The 12515-nt window shown below is 34.2% G+C and overlaps 1 protein-coding gene and 1 pseudogene across 1 annotated transcript; one reads left to right on the top strand and one right to left on the bottom strand.

Moving 5' to 3' along the window:
• Window positions 1-1002: 1002 nt before the first annotated feature.
• On the top strand, window positions 1003-3860 carry LOC131947932 (uncharacterized). The gene is made up of 3 exons (XM_059309338.1): window positions 1003-1450; window positions 2105-2150; window positions 2281-3860. Exon 3 carries the CDS (start codon window positions 2391-2393, stop codon window positions 3234-3236), a length of 846 nt encoding a protein of 281 aa, XP_059165321.1. The 5' UTR covers window positions 1003-1450; window positions 2105-2150; window positions 2281-2390; the 3' UTR covers window positions 3237-3860.
• A 1399-nt stretch (window positions 3861-5259) lies between these two features.
• Window positions 5260-5689, bottom strand: LOC131947931 (large ribosomal subunit protein uL24-like; annotated as a pseudogene).
• Window positions 5690-12515: the final 6826 nt, after the last annotated feature.

Raw genomic sequence — 12515 nt, 5'->3', positions numbered from 1 at the left:
TACTTCATAATTTACCCGATTGGTATGACACGTATTGAGTACGTTTCAGCGAAAAGACTCGACATAATAAAAAAATAAAAATAGACTAGCCCAAGGGCCCATATCGTTCTCTGGGCTGTCTAAATCTTTCGAATGCTTCAGAGAATTAACTCCCCCTTAAGCACTCAGGCGCCTACATTTGTTTTAAAGAGCGCCCTACACTACGGTGGGCTACTACAGCGACCGGTACCTCTGTGTCCACTAAGAATAAGATAGTGTGACAATTTTATGCATTCAATCGCTATGAAATACTGGAAAGCTGTTCATAATACCCCAGTAAAGGTTTCAGACATGGTTTATTTTATTTTTTATTTTTGTAGCACTAGCGGCAGTTTGTGGCTGTGTAATTTAGTTAAGAAAAAATATTTATTTTTCGATGTTTTACGCAGCTAAAAATAATTATATCCTGCGTAATTTTAAAGCTTTAAACATATTAAAAAATTTAATAAAATATAGTATCGATTTAAGCTAAATATTTAAAAAATAAAATGTGAAAAATATATTCTGTGATTTAGGTCAATTAGACTTGGAGGACGCTGAAGGAAGCCTTAAAGAACAAAGAGAAAAGTGCTCCAAAATTAAACGCCACGCCGAATTCATAAGTTGGCCGGACTTTAAAGCCGACCCTAGGAAGTTTTCCACTAGCTTAAAAGGAAAAAGAGTGACAAATTTTGTATTAGCTAAAGGCGCCTTGACCGTAAGACTGTGCGTTGGGTATGTCAGTAAAAACAGGGTCAAAACAGATAAATTGTTCGCGCAAAGAGGGACGTTTTCCCCGCATACCGGAAGTGGATTGGTTATATTTAGAACAGAATCAACCATTGATAGATGTTTACATGGTGAAAACTGTCTGAAACCTCATTGGAGGATTTACGTTGTCACAGCGACACATGTTGTGTCTGGTCACAAAGAAGCGGAAAATGTAACAATAGATTTGGATTACGACTTTGAGAGAAACGAGCCAGGTCGAATAATCAAGAAATTTTACGGAGTTCGGTTAAGCGAGAGAAGCTTTTTTAGAGACTGTTGTGTCCTTGAGTGCGTCACATGTGACCCTGATTTAAAGAATACTCTTGATTCCAGACTTTCAGAGATAGCTCGATTACATAAGATATTACCTAAATTAAGCTCAGATGTTGCAGTAATAATCTCACACCCACACGGTTTGGAAAAGAAAATAAGTTTTGGCTCATGCCGTCAGGTATCTAAAACAAAAAAATGGATTTTGAGCTTGACGACGTATGAATATGACACTGCTACATGCGAAGGAAGCAGTGGTTCTCCTGTTATCATACTGCAGGACTTGTGGGCTCAGAGCGGTTCTAGAGTTCTGATAACCAATCTGCCAACACACATTGGCTCTAGCGATGAAAACAGCTTTTGTGGAGGCAGCTACGATACAACTTTAAACGTATGTATACAACAGTAATGCAAATAAAAACACACACACACATACACACACATACACACACACACACACACACACACACACACACACACACACATATATATATATATATATATATATATATATATATATATATATACCTGTATTAAAGTATAAAGATAGTTAACGATCGCTGCTTTTAAAAATAAACGAACACTATAGTTTTAACAATATATATATATATATATATATATATATATATATATATATATATATATATATGAGTGTGTGTTTAATATAGTTTATGGGGAAGGGGGCGTTTTCCATTATTGTTGTCATAAATTCCATAACGTCTTTGACAGCGTAAAGTTTTTTTTGTGTGTGTCGAGTCGATAAAAACTTCGACATGAAGTGGCACAAGTAAAAAAAAAAATGAGTTTGGGAGTCCATATTCCTATGACCCCCTTTATCCAACAACTTTCTGCTTATGCCTCTTTGATTTTTGATCGTCCATGATTCAATTTGTTCCGAGTCATATCAGAGAAAATTCAGTTTAATTATATTCAATTATATTATATTAAGTGTATATACTTATACATTTAACGTGTACGCCATACTCAAATGTGCAATAAATTCTTACATGTATTAAATAATCAATTTTTTTTACCATCTCAACAGCCAAACTGGCGTAGAAGAAGTATTTACAAGGATGCTACTCCGCCGGGTAGGTCGTAGAGGATTTATCTAGCAAATTAAATATCTAAACAATTTTGTCTTGTTTGTACTGATAAACAACAAAATAAAAGATGAAAATGTGACGCACTTACATTGCAAACTCATGTATTATATTACAGGACACAACTTTAGTAAACTCAGACTTCAAGCGTCCTCGTTTCTAGATCAGTTTTCAGAATGCAAGAACAAGTCTGAGCACTCTAATCTGATTCCCTTTAGCGCGTTCACAATGGAGGATTTACCCGAGGCGGACAGAGACAAAGATACAAGGAAGTTAATTGAGACGGTCGCTAAATTAACCTGTAAAGTCACCGTTCGCAACACGGCTCTCGACCGGCCTAAATACTACCCAGGCACAACGAAGCTTTACCCAACACATCGTGGTAGAAGACACAGCGAAATGCGAACGGGAAGTGGGGTTGTTTACTTTTCAAGTGGAATCTTCAGGAATGAATCCAGCAGATGTTGTTGCCACGATTGTCAAGAAGTAAATGACCCGGTGGTGGGGTTTACTGTTGTTTATGTTCGAACAGCGAAGCATGTTGTTTTCAACACCATCGAGGCAACCTACGCCAGGTTCAGTTTTAAAAATACTCCCGGGGACAAATTAATGGAGTTGGCTGGGATTAGTGTTGTGGATAGCGATATCGAGTCGGATTTCAGCATCGTTGAGTGCGTTACACACGAGCTAGATGCCGCGGAATTGTTTGAAGGGATACAAAAAGAAATGATGCGATTGGATACATTAATTAGGTCAAGGTCGAATGACCGAAAAATTAAAATAAGTAAACTTGCAGTGGTGGTATCCCACCCCCACGGGTGGGGCAAGGTGGTCAGCGTGGGGGAGTCGGTGAGGAAGGCGGTCACGAACCAGACTGTGGACGACATGCAGACGTCGTACAGCCACACGTCGATGACGTGCCCCGGGTCCAGTGGTGGGCCGGTTGTTCTGATGGACCAAAAGGAGCCAAAAGTCTTGAAGCGTTTTCTGATGCCGCATGTGCATAGCTGCGGCGAGGGAGTGCAGAAAGGTTTCAGCGGTCAAGGGGTTTCTGGGTTCGTTAAGTTGACGTAAATTTGCTTAGGGTTTTTGGTATTTATACAGTCGGGAAAATCTTCTTAGGTTTTTTTTTTATTCATAAATTTGCGGCAAATGTTTTTGTATATTAGGATTCTTACAGTTGGGAAAATGTTCTTAGGGTTAGTGGTTCATAAAGTTAACATATATGTTCTTAAGTTTTTATGCCTTATGACGATTCACAACTTATAGGCAAAAATAAATATTTATCAATATTTTGGCTGCTGTAGATATGTAAATAATAGAAGGACATAAGAAATCAGGAAATATGGTGTTTTGCAAGGAAGCACATGCTATTTAAAGATAAGTGTAATTAATTGCTGTATTTACTTGTATTTTTTATGGAAGTAAGAATGTATATTATGAGGAACAATGTGTACGTTAACTAGCATTGTATATATTGTAAGAAAATAAAGTTGTTTTGTATGAAAATGTGTGTATATTAAAGTGAGTAGCGATTGTTAAAGGATTATAGGACGAATGATTTTTAAATGATTTTTTAAGATATTGTGATGAATTAGCTGGGTATGGCGACAATGTCTTTCAACTAATTTTTTAAAATATATATTGATTACAATTTTGAGCGATTATTTATTGTTACTTTCGAAACACTTTATTTTTGTAATTCATTATTTTCTTATATTTATGTAAAATTGAAGCTACGATATTGGTGAAATCAGATAATCAATTGTCGCATGAAATTTCTAGCTTAAGGGGATATGCGCGGAAAAAAAAATCACAAAATTTCTTGTTTTTCGTCATGATGGGTTTCTTGCACTTTTGGATACTTTGTCCATTTTTGTATAAAGAAAATAATAACTTTAAAGTGAAAAAATATTTTAAGTGTTTGGATTATGATTTTTATGACCCTATTAATTAAAAAAATAATCAATTTTTCCCAATCTTACAAGCTCTCTATGAAAAGTTTTATATCCGTCATTATATTGTATTTGACATCTTTGGAAAGCTGGATTTCTCATGTATCTAATAAACTTAATTTCCAACATCTCGGAAACACCCAAAGCTTACAATCGGCTTTGCAGTTTACACAGATATGGTACTTTCCTAACCTAGTTTTCGTATGCGACGTATGGGACAAGGGGACACAACAAAGTAACAAATGTTACCATTTCTCTTTGTAGACTTCGTTTAATCAGTCTGTCTCTAACACCTTTACTAATGTTTTAATCAAAGGCCCATCTCTTGAATACACTTCACTAAATTTATAGATAAAAACTTTATGTAGTTTTAATTTTGCTGTCGGCGCTTGGGCGGTCGTCCACAAGCTCCGCCTAGCTACACCTCTGCATTTATTATTATATATTATTAAAACTATGTTTTTGGATCATCTGCATATATTACTACAAGGAAAACCGAAAAAATAGTTTTATTCTTAGCTGAGGCAAATACTATGCTTTTACAGTCTAAAGCAAGGCAGGCAAAAGAAACTGTTGACTATCGTCGACTAAAAATTTGATATTAATATAGATAGTATAGATTGAAATGTTGTACAATAAAACAATGTGAATGTTCTTGTTATTCACCTTAATTTATATCCAATAAGGACCTAATTTCTTTGTCATAACGGTATACAAACACCCAAAATATGCTGTAATTTGGACTTAGGTCGGCCACACCCAGCCAGTCCGTGGACTAGCGGCCAAAGTCCAAAATCAAGAACAGTGTAAGATATCCAAAGAAAAATTCAGATGATGTTGGCCAAAACGCACATTGAAATCTTTTGGACATTTGCTGTAATATATATATATATATATATATATATATATATATATATATATATATATATATATATATATATATATATATACACATACACACACACACACACACATATATATCTATATATATATATATATATATATATATATATATATATATATATATATATATATATATATATATATATATATATATATATATATACATATATATATATATATACGTATATATATATATATTTTTTTTTACAGAAGTTTTGAAATGAAAATTTATTATCTTAAATTAACTCTCCATGGTCTCTTCAGTATATTTCCCCTTTTCTGCCACTGTCTTAGCTAATTGCTTTCTTTTCCAGTATTTTCTTTCTGTCTTTGTCAAGCTGCAACTTCACAATAACAGTCTTGGATGGATGAATGCCAACATGAACAATGGCTCCATTAGCTTTTTCTCTCTGTATACGCTCAATGTACACAACAAACTTCTTTCTATAAGCTTGAACAATTTTTCCCAACTGTTGCCCCTTGTAATGGCCACGTACAACCTGAACTTCATCATCTTTTCTAATTAGCATGCTTCTGACATTATATTTAGTACGCAGCTCTTTAGAGAGTGGGGCACTCATGATTTTCCTTCTAATGTGGGAAGGAGCATTGAAGTGGCGAGCCCTGTTTTTTTCTTCTGGAACCTAACACAGCTTTGTTGAACTTCATTCTCAGGTCTTATTTTGTTATGGCCGAAACGATATATAAATATAAAGTTCATTTCTGCATATGACGAATGAATGGGCGGACGGACCCATGGTAAGAGAGAGAGGAACAGTAAAAATTTAGACTTGATCGCCTTAATGTGATTTATCTAAAATACTTATTAACTAAATTAATAATTTAAAAAAAATTAATGTAGAAGGTTTTATAAAACATTCATTTTCTAAACTTACAGTGTCAATAGACGGCATGTGCATCAAACAAAATCAAAGAATATTTATCACCCTTTAAAAAAATTCTAATTGTGTCTGAAAATTACTTTCTTTTAGTCTTTTAGCACTAATTACTTCCCTTGAAAAATTACTAAACACAACTACTTCCCTTTAAAAAAACATCACATTGGGGGAAAAATTATTTTTATTACTTTGTTTTGGTGTTAGGAAAAAAATAATTACATAATAAGCATGGATTGATAAAGTGCAATGTGGTAGGTAAAACAAGGATATTCTAAATACTGCCTTTTATATATATATATATATATATATATATATATATATATATATATATATATATATATATATATATATATATATATATATATATATAGATATATGTAAATATATATATATATATATATATATATATATATATATATATATATATATATATGTGTGTGTGTGTGTGTGTGTGTATGTGTGTGTGTGTGTATTACAGTGATAGCCTTAAGTGCGGTCAATGCATACATTGGCAGGCTCTGTTGGCCAAAGCCCGAAAATTAACAACGTATGTCATACACGTAAATAACATATACTTACCAAGGACTTTGGATAGAGTTGCCAATATATGCTTGTAGCATGAAACTTAACTGTATTGATTTTTTTATATTTAAACTAAAGGTTACACAATAACGGTGCTGTCAGAGAATAGAAGGTAAATCGATTTATGTTTCGGATTAGAGTTGTCTATTCAAGCTTTGCGAATGCTGAAATGTACAAAAGAGCTGTACAATAAGTTACAACGTAAGCTTGTTTAACCTTTGGATCATTTTGTATTCAATGTTGCATAACGACACCACGCCGCTTGCCGATAAAAATGTGTCTCACTTAAGTGTAGGAGATATATTTAGTTAAGATATAATGGCTTTTCAAAGTGGAGATGTTACATGGCTTGACTGGAGTTGAATGTTATTATTAAAGTTTGTGTGATTTTTTCTTCTATCCACGATATAATTAATATTATTTTTAATTGCAAAACAGTAGCCTGTTTTATATGAATACTTAAATTTGATTTGTTGCCTAATTGGCATCAACAAAAGTTAAGGTTTGCAATATTTCTCAAATATGATGTATATATTTATATATACCTTATGTATGTCACCCCATTCAACATTTCCAGTACGCGGCTACGCCCTTGCATTTAGGGCCTTATAATTAATCGATTATTATGCCTACACACTTACAGGGCTAAACAATTTCAAGTTGGTGATCTTTAAAGCTGCACATTTCAAGGCCTTCTCTCATTACTATGGCAAGTTCACGATTACCTCAGCGGAGACAAGGTAAATTTCTATTTCTAAAACAGTTTTAATACTTTATTGCCTTAGAGGAAGCTCCCTATTTTTATTATCTTTAAATGTCAAGCCTTATTGTTTAAAAACAATATGATCTAATATCATTTCAATTAGTATTTATTTGAGATATTTGGTGTGGTCCTATTTGCAGTTCTTTCGATTTGTAGTATCCACATTATCAATTTTCTTGCTCAAATTGTACTATATTAAAGAGCTGTTACAACTCTCACATAAATATTAATCTTTTAAAAAATAAAAATCATTTTCAAATTGCTAGATGCTTTTCTTGTAAGCAGATAGGAAGATGTTAATAATAATATCGCGTTTAATTTTAAAAAACTATTCAAACTTGTCAAATAATGCATGATTACCATTAGGGGTATAGATCTCTATCAGAAAAAAATTCTTAATCTTACGTCTTAAAGAATTTGTTAACTCCAAGCATTTTGTAACCACAAAAATAATTCATATTAAACTTTTTGACCGACTGAATTAGTTATGTTTTGGTAGTTATATGAAAGTTACATTTTTTTGCGATTTTCTCAAATGCAGAAGCAAACCCCACTGGCATTGAATGCTCGGTCACGATAACAGAAACCACAAAATATTGTGCAGTATCTGAAACATGCACTGCACTTGAGGTAAGTTATTATTTAATCAATACTTTTAAAGTAGTTTACCGTTTACAAAATTAATTAAAGCATGCAATACATTTTTAACACACTATTCGAGTTTCAGTGCTTTATTTTTACAAAATTTATGAATGGAATTTGAGTACATTATTTTTACACTTAAAATTTAACAAATATTTATGAATGAATCTTATCGCCAAACGAATTAGTTCAAACAACGACATCTTCCCCCTAATGACGTTGTGCTCGTATTTCACGATGGGACAGAAGTAACTATGAACGACGACGAGGAATTTGGAGCAGATAGATTAAATGCATGTAGATGTATCAAAATAGTCCACAGAAAGTGAGTAAAACATTTACATTATTATTTGAGAAAACACAGTTAAGTTATATTTTAAAAAGATAGAGAAAAAAAAAACAAGTTGGATAAAACCACTAAATTATACCTTACGCTGCTTGATGTTAATGCTAGCTAAATTTTAATAATAAAAAAAATAAATAAAAAAGAACACACAGATTAAAAATAATTAGTAACGGAAATTATTTACGTTTTTCTCTGCAGTAATTAAATGCTAGCTTGCTTCACCCATTGGCGAACTGGAGATATCACACTGCATTATGAATAAAGTTATGAAATTACATTTACTTTTCGTTTTACTATTTCATTTCTCTATATGTTGTATTTTTTATATATATGTATATATATATATATATATATATATATATATATATATATATATATATATATATATATATATATATATATATATTTGTATATATGTATATATATATATTTTTGTATATAAATATGATATCATGTTTGTCTGTCTGTTTATTTGTCTATTTGTCTGTTTGTCTCCAATGCATTGCTACACCTTTCATCCGATAGTCATTAAACTTTGGGAACTTGTTAAGCAAAAAAAAAAACAAAAAAAAAAACAATTCAAATTTTTATGGGTGGCGCCCCGGTAAGGAGCGATTTGATTCTTCTCTTTATACATTACATAAAAATAAAAGTTAATTGCGGCTTGAAAACATTCATCCCATCACGATGAATATCTGGTGAGTTGATTAGAACACTCCATGGGAGGTTTCTGCAAAAAAAATCTTTTTTAATTCTTTATAGGCGCGCCCGGGAGGGTGCAATTTTTGACACAATGGGCACCAATAATCGTTGATAATATCGCTATGAATACAATGGGTATCTATAGTCGCTCACTAAGTCGGCACCCCGCATGGTGCTATATTGCGCCCCGGGCTTTCCAGTGAGCGCTATGGTTCATTCCTTCGTTTTAAAGAGTGCGATACAATATGGATAGAAAGTGATATTATAGTCGTTCACAAAATTGAATCAGGCGCATCCGCCGGCGCCCCGAAGGGTGCGAGTTTGGGCCCTGTTCTTTCTCGTTAGCACTATGGCACCTACGTTATTTTAAGGAGCACCCTATAATATTGACACGCTGGCACACAACATTCGTCGATTAAACCGATCCAGGGGCCGGACGCGGCGCCCCTATGGTAGTGTAACTGGGTACTCCCACGAGCGCCCTGCTACGTCCCAGACACTAGGGCGGTCGCCGAAATGTGTTCTAAATCACTATTAATGAGAGTGATTAACGCACACTACATGGCTTTCATACAGCACGACTTGGTCTGTTCTGGGCGGTAGTGTAAGGAAACCCGTGCGCCGGCAAATACGATCCAAGAAACATAGCTTAGGCATTGTTTACACTTAAATAATTCAGTGGTGTTAGAAACCAAGGTCACACGTCTAAGAATATAGGAAATGTAACGCAACGGTGAAATCCTCTTAAAGCATTGCGTCAGACTTCCTTAGGAAACAGCGGCAACACGCGGGAACCAGCACGCTAGTATATGGCGCTCAAAATTGAGCCAGCTGATCAGGTTTTTTCCTCCAAAAAGCTCGGATTAGTGATTGCAGAACAATCATCGCTATAGAAGATCTATTTTTTTACAAAGACACTTTTAATAAGCACGAAAAGCATTACATAAAAATAAATAAATTGTTCTCTTTTTGTGGGATATTAGACCCCCCTCTCCCCCTAAATGGCCTGGGTTACCGCTCTGCGGTGTCTAGCGCAATGGTAGTTCCACCCTTGCACCGTATTGATTTTAATTAACAATAGACAGTTAACAATAGACTAATTGAAACGAACAAGATCTTTTGTGAATAGTTGGCTATGGTTCAAATTTTAGATACAAGATTTAAAACTAGTCACAGTCATATTTAATCCATAAAACAAATGTATGGTGATCTGTTGAGAACGCGTGTGGCGTCTTTACGAAGGATACATCAGGATATAATTTTAAGGACACGACTGGAAACAAGCACGAACTTCTTTAGAAAGACAAACCACAGTGATGTTTTTATACTCAGCTGTTTAAACTTGGAAAATGGGCAAACGAGGTAAGTTTTTTCAGATGATATTATACTCTAAAAACACCCCATTCAATAGGCCTACCATTTAAAGTATTTTGCATTTTGTTTAAAACCGAACTTTTAATTTTTTTAATGAATATTTGATTTAATGGCTTTTGCCAAATGGCCAAGAGTGACATCAGTCAAAAGAGTGTTTCTTATTTATTTCATCTGCTGCATGACCGTACAGATTTGATCTAAATATGAAAGCTAATTTTTTGTTTAGAAATTTAATATTTGTTTAGATCGAAAGTATAAAATTTTGTTTTACTTTAACAAAATGTTACTAAAACCTATAAAGCTTTAAAGTATGGATGTGTCAGTTGTTCAGATTTAAAATTAGAATCTTGAATTTTATAACATCTTTTTACTCAGTGGCTATGTAAAAAAAGTTAACCTTCATATAAAAAGATCACTTTGACAGTTATTGCTGATTAAATATTAAATATAAACCGTACGTGTGTATTATTTCAATCAGAACCGTTAATTTCAGTGTCATAATAAACCCGTTAGATATGTTAATTCGTATCACATAAAGTAAAATCACTAATTTAATGTGAAATGTTGGTTATTCCACACAGCGGCGTCACAAGGTCATATAACATCCGGTTCAAGAACTCAGTGTGTAACCACCATCAGTCACGACAATATCATTTGATATACAAAAACGAAAGACCACTTAATATATCATCTACCCCCCCCCCCCCCCCCACACACACACATACACCTTGCTGGATAGTGACAACCTTTTCTAATGATTTTTTAGTAAACTATGAGACTACCCGGAAAAAACAACGTTTGATGTCACCATGTGTGGTCCACAAACATCGCCCATACCTTGTGTCGCTACTGTGTCTATGAGTTATACAATTGAAAGTCAGAATATGTTTTTTTTTTTCATTTTCGTATCTTTGTGGCGACGACAAAAAGCAAAATATCTTTAGGTTCTTTTGAGAGTATGGGGACGGAGTAGTCTAGCGGTAGAGAGTTGGACAGCTAACACGTAAGTCTCGAGTTCGAATCCGGGTTCTAGTCAGTACACCTAACTCACATTAAGGAAATTAAAGGCGGCTGGGCATAGGGCTGACCACACTATCCCTTCATATGCCGAGGTCACAGAAACAAGTGAACTCTACTTTACTTGCCCCATAGACCGTCAGGTTTGAAAGGGGAACCTTACTACTTTACTTTTGCGAGTATGCTGTCCGAAGCCATGGCACATATTAACTTTCGTAAAAAATTTAACACTTTTAGGATTACAATTCCATCGATCGTTAAGAACATAAATAATGAACATAGAAAGTTAAACTGTACTAAATATTTTCCTAACTCAAATTTAGGTCTTTACGCAGACACCACGAAGGAAGCGAGCCTCCAACAGCAATGGAATGAATGCGCAAAAAAACATCGCCATGACGAATATATATATTGGTCAGATTTCAAGTCTGACCATACCAGGTTTTCGAGACATCTTCATGTACTTGATGAGAATATCATACCGTTTGTTTTGGCTACTGGCGCTTTGACAGTAAGACTGGATGTTAGTCATGTGAGTAAAGCCAGAGAAATGAAAGACAAATCGTTTGACCACAGAGGCAATAATCATCCCCACACCGGAACTGGCTTAATTATATTTAGAACAGAACCAACCAACGATAAATGTTCACTTGACGACAGATGTCTGAAATCCCATTGGAGAATTTACGTTGTGACAGCGACTCATGTTGTCTATGATCACACGGTAGCAAAAAACGTAACTATAGATTTGGATTACGACTTTAAAAGAAACGAACCAGGTCGAAAAATCAAAAAATTTTACGGAGTTCGGTTAAGTGATAGGATCATTTTTGATGACTGTTGTGTCATAGAGTGCGTCACATGTGACCCTGAGTTAAAAGATACTATCGATTTTAGACTTTTACAGAGATCAAAACTAGAGGAAAAATTACCCAAAATTAATTCAAAGCAAACAATTATAATATCCCACCCTCACGGTTTGCAGAAAAGGCTAAGTTTTGGCACCTGGCAGAAAGACCGTAAAAAGTATATCGGAGTTCTGAATTGGACAATGTATGAATATGACAATGTTACATGCCAAGGAAGTAGCGGTTCTCCTGTTATTGTACTCAGTGACTTGTGGTGGCAAAGAGGTTCTAAATTACTGAAAGCAAACCTGCCAACGAACGT

Source organism: Physella acuta, unplaced genomic scaffold, assembly GCF_028476545.2.
Source record: "Physella acuta isolate Inbredline_101_S28 unplaced genomic scaffold, ASM2847654v3 ptg000616l, whole genome shotgun sequence".
In the NCBI taxonomy this organism is placed as follows: Eukaryota; Metazoa; Mollusca; class Gastropoda; family Physidae; genus Physella; species Physella acuta.
This window is presented reverse-complemented; position numbering and strand designations above follow the sequence as displayed.